At 27.8% G+C, this 21,712-nt stretch overlaps 1 protein-coding gene across 2 annotated transcripts; it reads left to right on the top strand.

The window, feature by feature from the left end:
• Positions 1–5,185: 5,185 nt before the first annotated feature.
• On the top strand, positions 5,186–20,544 carry LOC111039337. 2 transcript variants are annotated; one of them, XM_022322808.1, is made up of 10 exons: positions 5,186–5,602; positions 5,803–5,893; positions 11,078–11,247; positions 14,401–14,466; positions 18,110–18,373; positions 18,441–18,683; positions 19,055–19,177; positions 19,280–19,499; positions 19,556–19,884; positions 19,951–20,544. In XM_022322808.1, the coding sequence occupies exons 3-10, from the start codon at positions 11,104–11,106 to the stop codon at positions 20,197–20,199; spliced, it is 1,638 nt and encodes a 545-aa protein (XP_022178500.1). In that variant the 5' UTR covers positions 5,186–5,602; positions 5,803–5,893; positions 11,078–11,103; the 3' UTR covers positions 20,200–20,544. The 2 variants fall into 2 exon arrangements, with proteins under 2 accessions (XP_022178500.1, XP_022178501.1); XM_022322809.1 differs by lacking the exons at positions 5,186–5,602; positions 5,803–5,893; positions 11,078–11,247 and adding an exon at positions 15,612–15,679.
• The last annotated feature ends 1,168 nt before the right edge of the window (positions 20,545–21,712 follow it).

The raw sequence follows: 21,712 nt of genomic DNA, 5'->3' as shown, positions 1-21,712 counted from the left end.
ATTTAGTGAAACGTTGCCAAGTTGTGCCACGCAGTCTACCTACAATGATTATCAATTTTATGATCGACTTATCGTTTGGATGTCTAGTGACCATATAGACTACAGCACGGTGTAAGATAAATACGTAATTACGTAAAGTGAATCTTAAATCATGGACTACACAATATTAATAATCACGATACAGTGAAACCTCTCTTAACGGACACCTCTAATTAGCTGACTCTTCTCAATAACGGACAAAATTTTGGTCCCGGCATAGTCTCGTTGAAAATAATTGATAATGCTCCTCTAAATAGCGGGCGCCTCTGAATAACGGATGCGGATAGGTTTAGATAGTCAGAAGTGTTTAAATATATCTAAATAACGGACAGCTATCCAACAAATATGAACTTATTGTGTATACAATACAATAAGTACTGTGACTATATTATTATACACGATATTATGATGCAGTTTCATTGTCAATAGTTAACCAACTCCAGTCTAATTTTGAGGAAATCGCAATACAAGAAAAAAACAAACTGAAATTTCAGATTTTTTTCAATTAGTAATTTTGTATAGTATATTTGGTTACGTCTAAATAATTATAATAAATTATGTTTTGATAAACCTGAAGTAAGATATTTTTTAAAAAGTCAATAAAATTTAAAGTTTCAGACATAAATACAGACATAAATACATACATATTATTTTATTAATTTTTCCCAATAGCGGACACGCCTCAATAGTGGACAATTTTGTCAGTCCCGTGAGTGTCCGCTATTTAGAGGTTTTACTGTAATATTAACACAAATTATGATAAATGGTATTAGATTTATAAAGACATTGGCGTTGTATTTCTATAGTTCACAATATTAAAATTATAAAAATAAGTTAAAAATCAAAAATGTAAGTGTTGTGTAGATTAAGTTTTTACTGTTCACATTCATTAAAAATCCACAGTATTAATACAATTACATAAGTAAAAAATTAAGAAATTAAAAAGCAAGAAACCAAAAAACCAGCGCTCATTGCTCAACATAACCATTTAAATGTATATTTTTTTCCCTCCGTAATGGCAAAAAATTGTTTTTAAATATTGTAATACGTTTTGTTGATTTTTATAGTCTTTATGGCTCCGAATAGTTGATTTAATTCCAAATAAATCTTTTTTTCCACCGATTTTTCTCGACCTTTGTTTATTGATGAAATTGTTGTCAGAAGAATAACAAAAATTATTTGTACTACAATTAATGAACTCAGAATTCCCACATTCCCAGATTATCGAAGGAAGTATTATTTATAAATTTGGTGCTAAAAAGTTCACAATCGTGTTATTAAAAAGATCACCCTGATAGGTACCGTCCGCAATCATGTACCACCGGTATAATCGGTATAAGAGATAAATAATCTGATAAAAATAAATCTTTTAATATACTTCATAATATTACCCTATTGGCTATTGTAAAAAAACTTTTATTCGATTCAATACCAGCTTGTGCTCTTCAGCACCTATCCGGTTGCATGTATATTTTTGTCCTAACCTAACCTAACCTTTGTTGTATATTTTTTTATTTTTTTATAGATTTTTAATAATCCAAACAGGAACAAATTGTCTAATGTTACTATCTAAAAATTATTATTTTTAAAAGGAATAAGGACAGAAATTATATACAAAATAAAGCAAAAGAATAACCCTGGCTATTGTTATTAGGTTATAGGTATACATTAGCATTAAACATTAATAACTTATTAAAATTACCATAATTCAATACCTACTATTACAGTATTACCTATAGTAGTACCTTTAAGTAGGTATTATAATAATAATAATAATAGTAATATAAATATTTGGTATATTACTAGTATAACAGTAATGTTATTGAATGTAGTTTATAATGGCTAGGTATCTAAAAAAATATGTAAATAATAATTTAAATATTAATTATTAATTAATGTGTTGTATACTCCTCGTCCACGCCACGAGAGAAGTAACCGAAGTCCCGACCAAATCGAGTTCAAATCTGCGCATTCCCCACCTATTTGGCATATCGATCACGATCATAGCGCCGCACTAAATGGCTCAAAGTGGGGGAAATGGAACCTTGCAACAGTCACTGCCACCAGTCTGTATGCGCGAAACGGGTGACTTCGGGAGCTTGTAAAATGGACGAAAATATTTCGACCGATCCGTATTTCAGCAGAAAAATAAAAAAATAGACAAGTATATTATTAGCTTTTAGCAGAATCGTATTTTACCCCACACGTATTTCATTTGAACCGTATTTTAGCCGAAATTAATATTGTGACCAACTTGAGGTGGTGTTGCATAGCAATTCGAGGGATATTTTCGTTTTTTTTGTCCGAGTGCTGCGCGAGGAGCGAGTGACCACTCGGGCATCACTGTAAATAACTTACGCTGTTTTTACACGTTGGCGGCACTGCTGTAGCACTGGTATAAATATAATATCTATAACCGTGGTTACCGCAATAATATTACCATGCACATTTACCATTCGGCTGAAATATGGATCGGATTATAGTATATTTGTAGACTAAAATACTAGTCGGCTAAAAAACGGTTCTGATAAAATATGGTTCGTATTAAATATATTTCTGATCAAATATTTCCGACTGAAATAATGTCGGCCACAATGTTTTCGGATTTTTTATAGCCCCTCATCTTATTTTGAACAGAGTACCCAATCTATGCCGCGAGAGAAGTAACGATGTTCAAAATAAGATCAACACCCCGAGTTGTGCGCATGGGCGTGGCTTTGTTCCAAAGCACTGGCTCGCGCGTCGACTTGGTAGGGGAAGCGTCAAACAACGCGTCTGACCGCCGCCCGACGAAAACTGGTCGCCGCCGAGTCATCATTTTATTTTGTAGAGTTTATTTTGTACATTTTATAAATAATGGACTGTTACGATAGATAACCACAATAACTGGTTTTTACCTATTGTGCAGTACCACTGCTAATTATGCGCAATAAGTACGGTTTTAAAACTACTGCTGTTGTAGTCCAGGGAGCAGCACAATGCACCATAAGTCATAACTACACCAAATTCGTATTTTTTTCACCAAAACAGACTTGTATTTCCTGTAATGAATTTAGGACATTTTCCCCCTTGTCCTCCTCCTGTAATACACTACTCGAGTGGTTACTGGTTAGCTTGTCAGGCCAGGTTTGGTTGGTCGTATAAATATGAGTTTGATATCAAAAATATGAATTAGAGAATTTATACTAAAAATCTTGGAACACGGTTTTGATATTTAAAAAGGCCATTGTATGAGATTTATGTAAAAAATTGAATATTTTTACAAATTTCAAATGCAAATAAAATCTGTTGAAAGTAAATTCCAAAAAAACTATTCCAAGATTATTGGTTAACTTTTTCATGCTTCTAAGACCAACGAGCCCTGAGTGCTATTGGAAGTACAAAAGCATGTTTTTACGGTCGTTTTTTTCTACTGTGACGGCCTCGTATAAAACGTTTGAGAGTTTGATGCATATTATACTTGTATTACATAACAACGAATGGAATCTACTTGATAAAACACAGCATTATAATATTATATCGTACCTATGGGCTACGATACGTATAACTACCTGAATACCATATTTCCATACCCCCTACAGCGGCCTACTCCCTAGGGCGTTTGTCCACATACATAGTACATTTCTAACCCACCTACTAAAAATGTAATATTCTGGTTGTTACTACTACAATAATAGTATCTTACACTAACACTAAATTAGAATAAAGTACTACCCGCCTCAATTCCTCGTGCTATAAAATTTGAATAACTATTTTAATATTTAACGTAATTTATCGATCCAACTATTAAAATATTTACACACCAATTGGTCATCTGCCATGGTTTAAATTTAGTCAAACCAACAATGTTTGAAAAAAATGTATGTATCAATATATGACACTACTTTGCATATTAATGCAATATAATAACGTCCAAACCTTCAAAGGACTTATATACTCTTTTATAGACAAGGTCACATATGGTATCTACTATCTTTTTTTTAATATACTATGGTCTTGAACTCGTGAATTCTATAACAGAATTATTAACATTGTGAAGTAAAATATATAGCAATTAACAAACATCATACAACAGATTGGCTAATATTGCTTAAAATATAAAATTTAATGAATTAAGAAAATATATTATATAAAATAAAAACAATACAGAATTATGTGATATAATCAAAAACATAATATGAGCAACCTCTATAGGATTTTAGCAAAGAAGCTTAAAGTATAATTTTATTTAAAATATTGGGAAAATATTAAAATGGTTTGGAATCCCTAGTATTAAGATAATTAATTTTGAACAAAGACAGCAATTCAGGACAATTAATAGAACCTGATAACTGCGTAAATTATGAGAGCAATAGCATACGACTCGATTTTCTATAAATAGTGAAAGATTAAGGAAATTTAAAACATTATTATAAAAAGAACCATCAGCCACGGATATTAAATTTAAATGAAATAAGACGCCAACAATTATTTTGGAACAGATTCTAGCATAGAATTATGTTTAGAATTTTGATGTACCTATTATTTACTCAGATGAGAGACCAGATAAGAGATGAGCCTGATCTAAACTAATTCGAAATGAACAATAGTGCAGTAGACGATTTTTAAAGAAATAGAACCACAATTAAGCTTAATAGAGCACAAATTAAAGATAGCTTTAGCGTTAATCATTACTGTGAGAAAAAGAAACATTACAACTAGATAGTTACGAGTATAATGACTAATGAGGCACCCCTCGCACTGTGCAATTATATACGACACGTAGACACTGCAATTATAATGTAAGGTGACGATTTCCAATCTCAACGTTGACGACAACAAACTCGGGGAGGAATGAATACCTGCCGCATAATAATTTCAATTATATTATAATCTGATCGGTATTCGGTGGAACAAAAAACGGTGCTTGTGACGCCGGGCGCCGCGTACAGCTCGGCTCCTACAGGTCGGGCCGGGTCGATCGTCGATGGGTCGTCAGACGACGTCTGTTGTTCACCCCGACGCCCCCGCCACCGTTCGACACCCACCGAATACCGATAGCGTTCGCCGCCGGCCGGCTACCGTCGTCGCCGTCGTAGCGATCGTTGCCGCCGCCACCACTGCAGCTGCATCACACCCGGCGCTACGCCTCCACTCACCACTAATCCACTCTCCACGCACCCGTGTCACTGGGACGCTCAGCGTTCGCTGCTCGCTAGTCGCTAGTCGCCTGTCACTTGTGAAACGGTCGTCGGTCTGTGCGTACCAGCTGTGTTCCAGGGTATCGGTAGAGCGATTCCAGCGACGAATAAAATAAAATAAAAATAATATTAATAACGGACGACAGCGATCTAAAAACTCGGCACATCGTCCGTTGTGGAACCAAGTAGTGGCTCTTTGACCCGCGTTTGTTCGTTCACCGTTGTACGTTGTACCTACGTCACTCGCCCACTCGCGTACGCGTCTTTCATAATCGATTCTCCGTTGGAGCGTTTCAGTACCTACCTGCGATTTTTGCGATATTTGCGTACATCGACGACCCTTTACGACTCGGCATTCGACACGGATAATATTCCATCACACGGTACCTACATGACTATATGGTTAAAAATAAATGATATATATATATTTACGACAGTATAACAATTATAATGTCTCATTATTTACACTAATGTACATTATACAATAATAAAATATTATCTACCTAATTACTGTATTTGTATTTTGGTTAAAATAGTAATAACATAATAATTGAACTGTGTGTTTTTGATTTTCACTCTCCAGATTACAGAGCACAGTCTACGAACAGATTTTACATTCTTACATTTCTGTCGTGAGTGCAGCAGTTCGCCGCCAACAACTTTTCGACTTAGAGGTAATTTTTCAAAAATGGTTTGAATTCTATTCTAAGGTTTATTCATTATCGACTATTGTCAAATGTCGATGCTATATACTAATACCTTCTACATAGTACTTAAACACCCAACCCGCGTATAGTTATTATACCTATACCATATTATGTATTATCTATTTTTCTTATTTTTTTAAAAATATTTTTAAACGTTTTTTATTCAAAATTAACTATTATTGTCTGGATGCTCTAATGGAAGACCGATTTGAGTATTTGACTATTCCCTTGTCAAAGGTCCCCTATACTCAAACACTTTTATGCGGCAGTGCAATGAGAGTAATTTTTTTTTAGTTAGGACGAAAAATTAAAAATATCTTTTATGTATTGTTTCTAAAAATATAATGTCAGATTACAATTCTGACCCCAGATTACGATTATACTGATATGCATCCCTATATTTACTTGTGAAATTCGACATCACAATATTATTCTGTTTTTAAATTGAAGGGCCTATAATATTATTCGTGGCAATACTGATGTCACATTTGCCCCATCAGAAATGTGTAACGAATCTCTGACTTTCACTAAACGATGAAAGTGCGCATAAAAATAATATAAATTATAAAATCCATTTGTGCAGAACTTAATGTTACAGTTGACAGCTGTTTTTAGATGTATATTATTAGTTTTTACTATTCGTTTGAATGTCGTATCTACTTATAGCTGCGTAGCTACTAGCTACTGCCACTGCATCATCGCGCATCGGTGCATTTCCTATACAAATCGCGATTTCCGCACTTCTATAATATTATAATAAATTTAATTAAATATTATAGAATATAAGTATATTATAATATAGTATTATATTAAATATAATAAAAACTATTGAAAACTAAAAAAAAAAAACAAAAATATTTTCGTAAATAGTAATTGTAATTTGTAATACTGTACAGTGTACAGTAAAAACTTCAGATGACGATGTTTTAAGATCAATAATTAAAAATATACTTATTTTTATGTTTTCAAGTGATATGAATTATATATTATACTAGTGAAATGTGTGAGTATTGGGGTTTGAAAACTTAATATTGATGAAGCCTGCAATTAGTGAGAGACATTTTTAAAATCTGTGTAGTAATATTATTAAGTATACTAACAAATCATATTTAATTAATTTGAAATATTTAATTTGTATGTATTGGTTACTGAAACAGCAGAACAAAATTCATTTTTTTCTTGTTAAATGTAATAAGTAATATAATTACTGTAGAGTATAGACTCAATAAAAAAATGTTGTTGCTAAAATAATACTGTTGTTGTATAAATTATAAAATACAAATTATACAACAACTACCAATTATTAAATTATGGAAGTATAAATATTAACATAGGTTTTTATAATTATTGGTTGTTTGGTACTTTGATAAATATAATTATTTTAAAATACTATTGATGTTGATCGTTGGATTTTTATTTACAATTAAACTGTTTTGAAAAATTGTACACAACAAAATCTTTTTTTTTAATTAAAAGCTGGTTAAATTAACTATCTATCATACATTTTATTTTGTTGTGCTTGAATTTCTGAATATTTAACTATGGTCATTGATTGAAATTTAAACTAAATTACATAATTTTGGCACAGTATAATTTAATCCATAATTAATAGAATAATGAATATGAACATAATAAAAACCACTTAGTACAGTTTTTTAATTTGTTAAAAATAAGATTAGGTATCTACCCTGTTTATATTTTAGCAGCATAATATTATAAATCATAATAATTGTGTGATCCTATTTAATGTAAAATTTTATAATAGCTTTATAGCTATAATTACTTTAAAACTTAGTCTGTATTGAAGTATCCAATTTCTAATTGATCTATCTACTGGCACTTGTGCCAAACTCCAAGCTTCTTTTGTCAATCACCTAATTATTTATAGACTTATTATTGATCAGTAAACATAATTTGTTGAATTTCTAGTGATATGACACAAAAGTTAGTACCTATTTTTGAATATTTGTTATTGTACTGATAATAGATAATAAATTTTTTTTTGAGGATAGGGTAGGTACCTATTTAACTAAGCCCCATGTTTGTATTCTTGAAGTAGTATTACTAAACACACCTTTCTATACCTAGTTATATTAAAATACATTTGCTTTTTGTATGTTTTTTATATTTTCAAAGAAAATAGCAGGTTACCCTAAGTTTTCTAATTAATTATTGATGGAATATATTTTAAAAATTGTCGAAATAAAACCGAGTTAGGCATTTATTTTTATTTAACAAAGAAAAAAAACTATTTCTGTAAGATTTTTACATGGTACATTTATAAGTATTAACTAAAAAAATATAACTTAATAAATGATTAGTTTTTAACAGTTTATCCTATATACTTTACAGTATTAAGAAATCATTAACAATTTAACATTATTAAAATGTCAACTAATTCACATAATGCACAGCTAAATCAAAAACCAAGAATAACCAGAATATTATTTAGTGTTTTTAGTTAATTTTTTTTTTTTTTTGACATTTTTAAATAATTTTTACACTTTAGACTCAACTAGCAAATATAACTACAAAAAAAAATAGTTCTGTTTATTACCTATATAGAATTTGTATAATTACGTTGATAAAATGTTATATTAGTCAGAAAATAAAATCAATGTATTTCCAATTTTAATAATAGGTACCTAGGTATTATTAATATAGGTATTGATTTTTTTCAATATTTTATTGAAGTACTTTTCCCTGTAAAGATAACAGAATAGGATAAGTATTTATTATTATGAATTATGATCATAGATTAAATAAAGCCATATAGGTAGACAGGTAGTAGGTACTATATTTACTTAGTGAATCATAATATAACTATGGACTAAAACTTAATGTTATTCAATATGATTTATTGAAGTTTGCAAAAGATATGTCTTATAGTCAATATAGGCATATAGCAAGTAATCTTTCCCATTGTATTAAAAAAAAAAAACAATGAGGATTATAATAATATATTAATATGTTATTTGCTTATGATAACCTTTTTATTTTTATTACTTAATTGAATAGCGATATAGTATATTTGATATTATTATAATCTATGGTTATTGGTTCGTAAACATTCTTGTATAATTTTTATAGATACGGCCGTTAATAATATATTATAAAATTATAACTTATGCAGTTATGTCACAGATAAAATATTTTCTATATTAATATAAATTATGTGCACTCATAATTTGCTGAAGTAGGTGCCATAACGGTTTATTTTAGATTTAAATACAATAATAATATATTGTACTATAGTTATATTATAGTTCTTTATGCAGGAATTATTGTATTTTTTTTTTTTGAGTTTAAACTTATAAGTCATAACGAATATAAAATAAGAATGCTATTTTTTAGATGTTATTATACAATACATTTTAAATGCTATGTCATCAGATTTATAATACTCTATATTATGTCATTATTGTTACAATAATTATAATTAAATTCATCTGTTTTTAATGAGTCAACTTTTAAAAAATGTGTCTATTGTATTGTTGCAATACTGATGTAAATATGCAGTGATATAATTAATACAATTAATATCTTTGAAGGTAAAAAAATATTTAACTAAAATGTTTAGATAGTTTCCATATTTGCTATTTATGATCTGAAAAAATTAAAACAATTGTTCGATCATGAGTTAGTTACAGGTATTAAGTGTTAGGCTTTTACGAGTAGTCTTATTTCGATTAATTCAATGTATGATAAAAAATAACAATAACATAGTTATTTATGAACATATTATAAATTATAATATTAAATTACCTACATTGTTATTAAAACATAATTTTGTACATTAATATTTTTATTCTCGGAAAACCTACTAACCGATTTGGCATTTTGGCCATCAGAGTAATAAATCATAATAGTTAAAGAATTATTAAAATGTATCACCTATATGCATATCTACTAAACCGCTCTAATATTTTGTTTATACTTTTTATTAAGATGTACCATATTAAGTTAATATTTTTATAAAGTAATTTACATTTTTAAAATTTAAAATAAAATACTATAATATTTTCACCTACCTAATGAGGTATACATTATATATAACTTTGATTATCCATATTATTATATAGTTATAAAATCAATGGTAATAGTTATATACCTTATATTTATATAGTTAAATGTACACGTGGGTGTTAATTGTTATTATATGTTACGTTCAACTAAAAAAAAAGCATAAGCTAATCATTACTATATTGTCTTGTTTTACGGTAACCACATGTCCACACGTAATGCGCAATATACATGTCTCGAGTAGGTACACGACGTAATAAGTCGTTGACATTCTTTAGTTTCTAAATACATATATTATTCTTATTATTTATTATATTTATATTAGTATCACTAAACGTTGTAATCCATACATAAAACTATAAAAGGACGATGGTATTCTCAGTTTCTCATCACTTTTTAAGAATAAATATTAAATTAAATTATAAATATATGATGTGTTTATTATTTTAAAGGATCATAATATTATTATCTACAGTGGAAACACTAAATGTGAATATGCTGCGTGTTTTGCAGCTTGTTCAACTTTCTGTAGTTTCCACTGTGAGTTGAAAATTTAAATCTTCAAAATGTCGCACTAAAATAGCATGATTTAGGAATGTAAAATTGTGATTCGTGTTTCGGGTACTAATTATTTTGGTTTTAGTGTCTATTCTAACATTATGCGTCTTTGATTTGATTTGTTTTTTTTCATTGTGGCATTGTGGGAATGTGGGATTTACTTGTTATTTAAATTTATTCATCACTGTATCTTTCCCACCAATACAAATAAAATTCGATTAAATAGTATGAAACAACTTGTTGTTATATTATGTACCGTTGGTAGGTACTCTTGCCAATTCAATTGGGAATCTCTGTATTTTTAACTCGCAGACTGCAGAGTTATTAGTGGGTGTAAGACGCGCTCGCAGTTTCTAAATAAAATTTTCTAATAAAATCGTCACCTTCAGTGTTTAAAACCATTCCCTCTCTTTGTAGCTTTTAAATTAGTTAATGGACTTATGGTATAATACTAATAACTGCGTACCTACCTGAATACCTAATACCTATATTTAAAAAAATGTAATAATACTAACTACTTATCGAAAAAAAAACTGAACCTTTGACGTCATTGGCATATTTTTTTGGCAGTTTCTATATTTGGCTGCATTTCTTCAATGGAAGGCGTAAATGCTGAAATCATGCAATCTGGTTTGCATCGTCTGTGGGCCAAGCGTCAGGGTACGATCTTAGGTCACATGCATGAAATCCGGGATGAGATATTGGACCAGGGTCAATGTGCATCATCATTTGATAATCAGGTTAGTTGATTTAATATGCATGAATAGAATATTAATATATTTTGTATAGATTATACTATTATTAAATACAGGTTAGAGTTTTTGACACGAACATAATATAAGTACTGGTGCTTTTTTGCATTGTATGTATAAATATTAATAATTTATTTTGGGAAATTAATACCTGATTTCTATATATTATAAATAGATTGGTATATTAAGTAATTTGAAATTAATATGTATTGATACTGTATATACAATGTAGATTGTAGGTAATTTATAAAATGTTGAAAGTTGGGTGCTACTCGGATCTCACGGTCTACCGACATTCTTTTTTTCCGATATACCTACGATATTAGATATTCAGAGGTAAATTAAAGATTCCCCTTAATTGATTTTTGATAAATTTTATTTGTAGATAGGCATTTCAGTATTTTCAGTAGCGGACTAAACTTTAATTTTAAATGACGCAACTTCATATTTAATTATTTATCACTACCACCGTCCAGCACCCCAAAATATACTCTAATAAAATAGAATATTATTAACCTATAACAAAAATTTGATGTAAATAGAATGTGGCCGAAAGAGGTCGGGCCGGGGAGGTGGGGTCAAACCTTAGCTGCAGTTTGCATTGACTTTTCAGCGCCGCTCAGCAGTCAACCGTTGCCAGTTGCCACCACTCCTTTGACAAGTTGACGCAGTTGCATCAACGTTGAGCCTTTTGACCCACCACTGCATATTTATTAAATATAATTTTCACTTAGGTAAACAATTTCAGACGATAATTGATTTTTGCGTTTATCAATTTAAAATTTCAATATTATTTTATGAAGTGTCCAACGCAATAACAGAATTAATTTTTGAACGATTTGAATACGATTTTATTAACCGTTAACTTATCTACCTATGGTACAACTTGTAGAATTTTTCGTTAAAAGTCATAACTTAGAGTAGATACGTCCTATGGTAGTAGTTACTAGTTACCTGTTAATTGTCTAACCGTTGAGATGTTATCGATATAATTTTTTTGTAACTACCTAAGTAGGTACTGCATAGTGCATTTAAACATTTGTCTTATATGTGGACATTTGATGGGGAAAACAATTAAGCCAGTTAAAAATGGCGTATTTTGTCCTGTATTTAAACGTTAATTTTTTTAAGTGAATCGACATTGAAATGTTTTTAATGTAGGTATTAAAATACGACTTGAGATTAAATTATATTTATAAAACTAAATACTAATAATTAACAGTGTATTTCCGATTTAATCCTAAAGTTGTGTTTAATGTATAGTAGGATATTTCGGAGGGGTTTGAACCCTGACCTCTCCTGTCTACGGCCTTGAAGATATGTACAGTGGGCACTGTGCCTTTTAAAACGATGGTCATAAACCGGGCTCGTAACTTTATCCTCTAAAAACAATAAAATATGTATATCCAATAAAAATATCTTGAAAAGTTGTATATTATACAGTATAATATGCACGACTATTCAAAAATTATAATAGAATGCAAAAGAATTGCATTATGTTTTTAATCATAAAAATTTATTTTTATTTTTAATTAAACTTAAAATATTAATTTCCTAAGATATATGTAAATGTTAATGCATTAAGTTTTGAGCCTTGATTATAAGCTAATTCATAATATTATGACACAATAACAAAATAAAGTATAAATTATATAGTAGACCCATAAATTACAAATAGGTACATATTATAACTTAAATTTCATTATCTAATTCATCAAATAAAATTTAATTTTAACACTACCTCGCATTTTTACATTACATTAGTTAATATATTAAATATGAGTGATTTATTTCAATGTAATATTGTCAGACGTCTTAGGTGTCAAAGGTAAAGATATAGGTATTTAATGTTCTTATACAGTAACTACGCATAATATTTTACTTCTACGATGATGCAGTTATAAAAATTGAGAAAGTTAGCCAATTTATTTTTATTACCAAAGCAGAAGAAATAAATTTGAAACAAAGTTATGGAAATACAATAATGTTAGGCGTTTAGCCAACATAACCCTCAGCCTGAGTTATATATATAGACATATAGTGCAATATTTAATATAATTTCAAAAATATTAATTCTGAAAATGAAATTTGCGATGTTTATCTTTATTATGAGCTTGTAATTTGTATGCTATACAATTTTCTATCGTTACAAATGTAAACCAAAACAACTAACAAGTGTTTTAAATACACTACTTTAACACAAAACAATACCATTTTTTGAACTGTACACACATTTAAATGTTTAATATTTGGTTTTTTTAAATATTTAATATCATTAAACGTATTAAAAATAAGATAGGAAGTTGGTTATAATTTAAATTTATGTTTATACAATTAGATTTTAATGTTCAACAATATCCAATACTAAAAAAATTAAGAATTACTTGTACTACATATTTCATTAAAAATAAAATGTATTAAAATTCATTATGATTCATAATGTTTCACTGACAGTAATATATATTTTTTTAATACTTATGTGCTTTAAAATAATTATAGGACGTATCAATCAAGAAAAAACTATCCAATAATATTATGATTAAAAAAAAACAATTCCTGTTTAGTACAAAATAACTTAATAATTAATATTCTAAGGACACATTATTAATAATAATTGAAGTGAATGTAAATTATTAAAGGTCATTAATTATAAGTATTTTTGAATTGTATGCACTATATAGTATATATACACCTGAGGTTGAGTGTAATTTTGGCTAGACGCCTAACATTATTGCATTTCTATAACTTTGTTTCAAATTTATTTTTTCTGCTTTGGTAATAAAAATAAATTGGCTAACTTTCCCCATTATTATAACTGCATCATCGTGGAAGTAAAATATTATGCGTAGTTATTGTATAAGAACATTAAATACCTATATCTTTACCTTTGACATCTAAGATGTCTATCAATATTACATTGAATAAATCAGTTATATTTAAAATTTTAAATAATAATGTAATATACAATTGTGGAATGATGTTAAAATTAAATTTTCTTTTATGAATTAGATAATGAAATTTAAGTTATGATTTTATGATGTTAAGATAGTATCATTAATAAATTATATTAACTTATGTACAAATAGTAAAATATAAATATGTTAATTTGTCATGATTGTATCATTACAATTTTATTTTTAGCCCATTGATGGAGAATTACTTGGGGATAGAGTCAAGTCTAGAGATGAAGCTCGTTACTTGGAAAAAGTTAGTATTGTTTTTAAGTTTATATTTTATTACATTTGGTTGGTAGGTAAATTTATTTATTGATAAACTTCAAATAGAAACATAAAAAACATATTTTATGATAATGATTAATAATGTAAAATATTTTTATTTTTATTTCCCGGTCAATAGAATAAATACATATAAATACCTATGTATTTTGAGTTTCATAGAATTTAATTTTGATTTAAAAAACAATATCAACAATAAATTATTTTGAAAATTTCATTGCTCGTTTTAATTAAGCTTCGAGAAAAGCCATAAAATATCAATATATTTTATATTGTGTTCGAGCATTTGAGTACTAATAGTAATTGAATGTTGAGTTAGTGAGGTTTCAATGAAGCATCCTTTTTTTTTCAAATTCATTTTAACTTATAATTTCATGTGGCTTCTGTACCATTATATTATTTTAAGTAAGTAGTATTTAAACAATTGTCTGGTAGTCTTTCTTTTTATTCAATAGTATACAGTCGAGTTTCTTTTAGTATTCAATGTGTACATGTATTAAAGTCTATTTGCGCCTCAGGCTTATTTTTTAATAAATATGAAGTTCATGAACTCCTTTTACCAGAGCCCTGTTCTTGTCAGTTCAGGGTTGGTAAGTTATTATCTCTTGGTAAGTTATTAGTATGTTAAAACCATTTTTTTTCCTGTAAGTAATCACTTAAATATTATGAATCATGATGCAATCTATACACAAAAACATGAGTGCACATATTGAGTTGTTACATACTTACATTTTATTATTTAACTGAATAATAAACCATTATGTCATATACTAATTATAGCACTCATAAGTTTATAACCTTCATGTTTAATTACAAAAGACTAAGTGTATCTATTATTATTATTTTTTCTTACCTAGATTTTTTTAATACCACTATTTAATAAAATTATAAAATTAGAGTAATTTTTTTTTCTATATCTATTAAATATAAATATGAATTATATAATTATAGTTAATTATGTAGCTGCTCAAATTGTGCATTTCATCAACAGAATTATTATGTAATTTGCTGTTTTGGAATATTATTATTATTATTATTTATTTGGATTCAACTGTCATCGATTCGGTGCCTGTTAAAAAAAAAAAACATGTTCGCCAATGTAAATTCTGTTTACAGGACTCATCAGTTACATGCATGGTTTTTATATCCATGACGGACACCATATTATCAGAACGAAGTTGCTTGTGAGTTTTTGTTGCTACTAAAAAAAAATGAAGTATTATCATGAAATACTGGCCAAGTGGCTTTACTACTTACAAAACTATTTAGAAATCTATATATGATTCTAAATTACAATTTACTAGGTAGATTCGTATTAATCGTATTTGTCATCTAGTATTAGTATGACAGAAACAATTTGTATGTGAATGATTTATACTAAATATATATTTTTATTGAACATTAATATAAAACACAAAACTCTCAGATTTATTTTAAAATCTGGATAGGTAAAAATTAGATGTTTAAAATTTAAAATTTAAATGGATTCAAAAAATTTAAAACATGATACAAACATTGAGATTTTTACTTTATATATTATTAAAAATATATTATTTAGGTAATTGTTAAATTATATATTTTGAGACCTTGTAAGTAACAATTATTAATAATGCCATAATGAGCATATTTCATATCTTATCAAACTTTTATTATGATGTAATCATTTTTACTTTTAAAATAATAAGAAGTAAAAATAAATGTATAGTTTTTTTTGTTTCTTATGTTCTTTATATGCATTTGAGAAATTTTAATCTGAGGGTTTTGATGAAATTAAATTTTTATAATTATAAAACCATCAAAGAATGAAGATTAAACACACGAGAAACATACATCTTACATTATTAAATGTATTTTATTCCATATTTTTCCTAAACAAATCTTTTTTTTAATTCCTTATATTACAAATTCAATTATTATACAGTTCTATGAAAAAAAAAATCGAAAAACTTGATATTTGTTGCTTATATCAAGTTTCTTCTAATAAAACTGATAGATTATAGGCATTAATATAATATATTATATTTTATATTTATATTTTTTATTAATACAACACAAAAACAATTAAAATTAAAATACATAATTTTAATTCATTAGATACTATCTAAATATATATGCAGTCGTCTCTCAATAATTCAAAGTTTTGGTATTTCAAAGTACCGAATTGCTCATTCTTTTATAAATCTTGCAGTCATTTGAATAAAAACAACGCATTTAAGCTTGGTAATTCATATTAAAATTTTATGGCAAACTAGTCATAAAAACACGATAATTTGAAGTGTATTTATCAATGGTCTCTAATATCTAATAGTTAGTTTAATATAAATTCAAATATTCAATGTATAATATATACCATATTGTGCTTAAAAACTAAAAGTATCTATACAATACTACATTTTTCAGTCTTAAATGTTTGATTATTTTTTTTATTCATCACATCAAGTATTCTTATAATTGTATTATGTTAAAATATTAAATTAATGACTAAATTATTTTCGAATCTATATAATTTAAACCCATGATTTCTTAATGATTCATTTTTTTTTGATTTTTTCAAATAAATCCCAATTAATGTATTACTGTAGTTTTAAAAGAACTGTAATTCAAATAGTACCTGTTTAAACAATTAATTAAGCATTCAAAAATTGTTGTAACTATTTTGCTATTAATGTTTTTCAAAATTTTTATTACCTATTGGATAATAAGTTATTTTAAAAAAGAATTCATTTTCATTAGGTATATTATGATATATTATCATAATAAAAATAATTGCTAGATATTAAATAAAAAACATAGGTAATAATTACTCTTTCATAATAATGTAGGTATGTAATTTGAACTAGAATTTAAAACTATTAGAGATAGGCCTAATTGTTCTAATACCTATGTGTACTTAATACTATTATTTGTTTATCGACATATGATTCGATTTCTGGTTGAAGACTTTACTTTATTTTATGATGAAGCCATTGTTATTAGAACAATGTCTACAAGAATTGAGCTATAATTATTTTCTTGTACCTATTGTGTTTTGTAAATGAAAAATAAACATAAAATATTGTAATTTTATATTGAAACTAAAAAAAAAAACTGATAAATTATTTAAAGCATATTGCGCGCTTTAAATGTTGGTAGAGAAACATATGCTATTGATAGATCTTAAGACTAGAAACTTACATAGTGAATCCTGAACGTGCAACAAGGAGTTATGCTGTGGGCTGTGGCGGACACTTAGAAGCATCACAATTGTCAATTGATATTGGACACCATTTCACCTGCCACTTTGTCAATGTTTTCTCTTAAATTTATCAAGACCATGTGTTTTTCTGCCAACATCAATATTGCGCTATTGAAAACATTTTAAACTACCTATGTTATACTATCAACAGTACATTTTAGAAATTATAATATCATTATTATTAAACTTATATCCTTAATGCTTAAATATTTTTCCTTTTATTTTCAATCAATCTATAACCTGCAAATTAAAAATAGTTTTTTTTTTTAATCTGTAGCTATAATGAATAACTAATATCTCCTTTATAATATAAGTAGATAATTCTCTTTTCTCAGTATAGAAAAATATAATTGATTTTGATTTTTAAATGTGTTTTTAGGAGCTTGCTGATACCGCTGATCCTGGAAAAAATAGTGTTCCATCTGCATTCAGCAGCTTAAAAACTACAAATTCAAAAAATTCTGATTGGAGTATTGAAGAAACATCTGTGGTTAACTTGGATGGAGCTGAGCTCAATGATTTTCCTGCCAAATATTCAGTTCCATTATTACGGCCATATGAGTTTGCTGCTGTTGGTGTCTGGATCCATCCAAATATTGTGCCAGGATTTAAATACAAAGTCCGTCCAATTGAAAATAAGGAGGTCAGTTGAACAGAAAATTGAAAGTTATTGTTAAAAATTGCTTATATGATCATTTAAATTTGTTTAGCGTACAAGATTCTTATTTGATAACAGAGCATTAGAATTAATGAGCATCGGCCGTGGTTATTCTAGACGTTTAACATTTGAAGCTAGTCCAGGATTATTGAATTATAACGAAAATTATTTTTGGACTGATTCTATGCCTTCTGGTTATGCATTTCAAGTACATGTTGTGTCTGTTGGAGACAACTTCACTGTTTTTGATGCAAACAATGTTGCTGTGGCCACAATAGAAGTCACTAAAATTCCGGTAATTTTAAATATGATATGTTCTTCACATAACTTCAAGATTTTGTAAAAATATTAATTTATAGTTAAAATGGCTTTTTATCATATTTTAGTTTGAAGCATCTTAAAAACTATCTGGGAGTCTGGTAGTTTTATATTTAATTATTTTTTATCCAAAATATGTCAAATTTAGAAGTACCTATATGATTATTTTTTTCTCAAGCTGAATTGAATATGTTCACAATAGTTAGGCTAATTATTGTTTGGTGTGTTTGGTTTATAAAATGACTAATTAATCATCTACTTAAAATAAATGTTATGTATCATTGTTATGCTTGAATACTACTGGTATTCTAAACACCAAACTTATGAATTACAATTGGTAATTTTTAGAATGCTCAGAAAGAAGTCAATCATGAAGTAATAGAGAACGGAGAGGTGAGGAAAAATGTAGAAGTCAGCATGTTGTGCAAAGTAGATTGGTTCTATAAAGAAGATTCATCTGCAATAACACCAGTAAGATTGTTGTACATTTAATAAATTACGTTGGTTGTGAATCAATTTTAAACAGCCTTAAATTTTGGAAATGTCTTATTGAATTTTAACTATTCTATTTAGGTCACTGGTATTGCTGTGGCTTCTAAACTACCACGTGGATCAGCAAAGCTAATAAAGATAGTAGATGCTGCTATTGGTTTTATACCATGCCGAGGTTACACTTTGATACCTGGTGTAGATGATAAACAACGGCAATTGGTGTTAAATGGATGTAGTATTGGCGATGCACCCACTATGTACACCATGACAGGTTTAGAGCCATACGAATTGCCTGTGATTGGTAAGCAATAACAATTGATCCTGTGTCGCAGTTTCAAATAACTTACTTTTTTTAAGGTACTTATGTCGACCCAAGAATCATGCCTGGTTTTCATTATAAAGTTCGTCCAACCGGGCATAAGAATTATTTGTTTGAAGGCAATGCGTTACAATTGGTCAACATTGGAATGGGATATGGAAAACGTATGACATTTAAACCTGACCTCCATAGTCTTAACAATAACACCAACTTTTTCTGGAGTGATTCATATCCAGAGGGTTATGGGTTTGAACCTCAGGCTGTATTTTGTGGCATGAAGTTTGATGTCATGGATGACACTCAGCGTATTGGTGAAGCCACAGTGTTCCGCAGTGATAATCCTCAAATTGAGGATCAACAATGTATTGTAAGTATACCTAATATTAATTTTAATTTAAAATTTAATATTGAAAAACTTATCTTTAAATTTTAGGTTAGCAGCACAACTGGAGTAACAGTGACAAAGTATATTCATGTGGATGTTACATGTCAAGTGATGTTGAAGAGTGATAAATCTGACAATGGGTCTCATTCTGTTCGTGTTTCTGGTACTGCAGTTGTAGTCAAATACTCTAAGCAAAATGAAGCTAAATTGTTGTATATCGACAATGTGGGTCTTAGCTCTAAGCTTAACTTGGTGTTTATGAATCAAAAGTCTCATATTATTTTTCAAGCTAAGTAATCACGTTAGATAATTCATAAGTTCAGCTTAAGCACTCCAAGACAAGCATAGATAATTATTTTGTTCCTTTTACAGTTTATAAATGTGTCATTTTCTGTAAATCTACCTTGAGTATTTTCTATTGTTTCATGGTTTATTGGTTTAATATTCTCAATTTGTTAGACATTTGTTAAATGTTTTTTTTATAGTTATGAAATATTTTGTATTTTAATTTGTTTTTGGCATACAACTTAAATTTTTTAATTATTGCAGGGTCTGTGTGCTAAGCAAAATTTATGAATAATTATTGGTACAGTATTCTTTAGATTGTTGAACTGTAAAAATAATTATTTGAACTGATAATTTGATAATTAATCGATGGAGAGAGCACAAACGTGTGTTTGGTTTTTAAAGTATATTTTGTTAAAAGTATATTTTAATATTTTTTTTTATTCTTCACACATTGTATCAACTTTTGTGTTTTTTTTTAAAAATTATTTTTTTTAGTACTCAGTAGTTGTTAACAATTGAGACAATTTTAATTTTTATAGTAATTTTTACTAGAAAACATTAATGTATTTATTTAATTAGTATTTTATGACTGAATTCCATGTTTATTATTGTAAACAATATTATATATTTATTATTATTCAAATTATTAAAATGTTATCATATTATTTTTCATTGTGATACCTAATAACAAAAGAAATATGTTATATTTAATTTCAGTTTATCATGTTATCTTATAATGATTTAATGTCTTGTTCAATAAATTAAAAATAATTATTTAAGTCATGTATTAATGAATGTGGTCTGTGTTTTGGAACGAAAAGTTATTTTTGTTTGCAGTTTTCTTTAAATTGTTTGAGCAGCTCAATCTCCTTAAGTACAGCTGTGTTATAATTTTCAATTTTCAATTTGAATAATATGTTATTATAATATTTGTTGATAAAATATGATATATAGGTACCTAGGTTCTGTTATAGTTTGGTTTTATACTCAATTCAGAGGGTATTTCTTAGGTTCTATTTTAATTTAAATGATTTACATATCTGTGTAAAATGTAAATTGAAACTCAAAAAGAACAAAAAATTTGTTATTTTTTCATAAAAAAAATTACTGTACGAGGTCTTGTTCTTTTTTTATAAATAGGATTTCGCTCAATACAACATTTCTTGAAATGAAATTTGTTCCAGGAATCCATTTCTTTTGGAACTCATTCCTTTAAAACACTGCTTGTATATAATACATTTATACAATATGCCACAAAACGTTTAAATTAAAATTAAAATTGTTTTCTATGTTAACATGAATTATATACATATGTTAATAACTTGTCTTTAAATTATTATTATTTATTTAATTTTACACCCTCCAGAAGGATTAATAAAAATATATCATGAACAATTCCTAGAAACGACTTACCTATACAGAGTGATCCTATTTTTATACTTAAATTATGCACACATTAAAAATCAGAATTTGAATAAATGCACTATTAAAGGGACAAATGGGGGTGAGCATGGTTAAAAAA

The sequence above is a fragment of the Myzus persicae genome, unplaced genomic scaffold (genome assembly GCF_001856785.1).
Source record: "Myzus persicae strain clone G006 unplaced genomic scaffold, MPER_G0061.0, whole genome shotgun sequence".
Classification (NCBI taxonomy): Eukaryota; Metazoa; Arthropoda; class Insecta; order Hemiptera; family Aphididae; genus Myzus; species Myzus persicae.
The sequence above is the reverse complement of the archived record's forward strand: the minus strand, read 5'-3'. Positions and strand labels throughout refer to the sequence as shown.

Excerpts from the sequence above, each read along its gene's own strand:
- LOC111039337 (XM_022322808.1), top strand. The coding sequence starts at position 11,104 with ATGGAAGGCGTAAATGCTGAAATCATGCAATCTGGTTTGCATCGTCTG. Across the intron at positions 18,374-18,440 it reads GTCCAATTGAAAATAAGGAG|CGTACAAGATTCTTATTTGA; the intron begins GTCAGTTGAACA and ends AAATTTGTTTAG. Across the intron at positions 19,178-19,279 it reads ATTCATCTGCAATAACACCA|GTCACTGGTATTGCTGTGGC; the intron begins GTAAGATTGTTG and ends TATTCTATTTAG.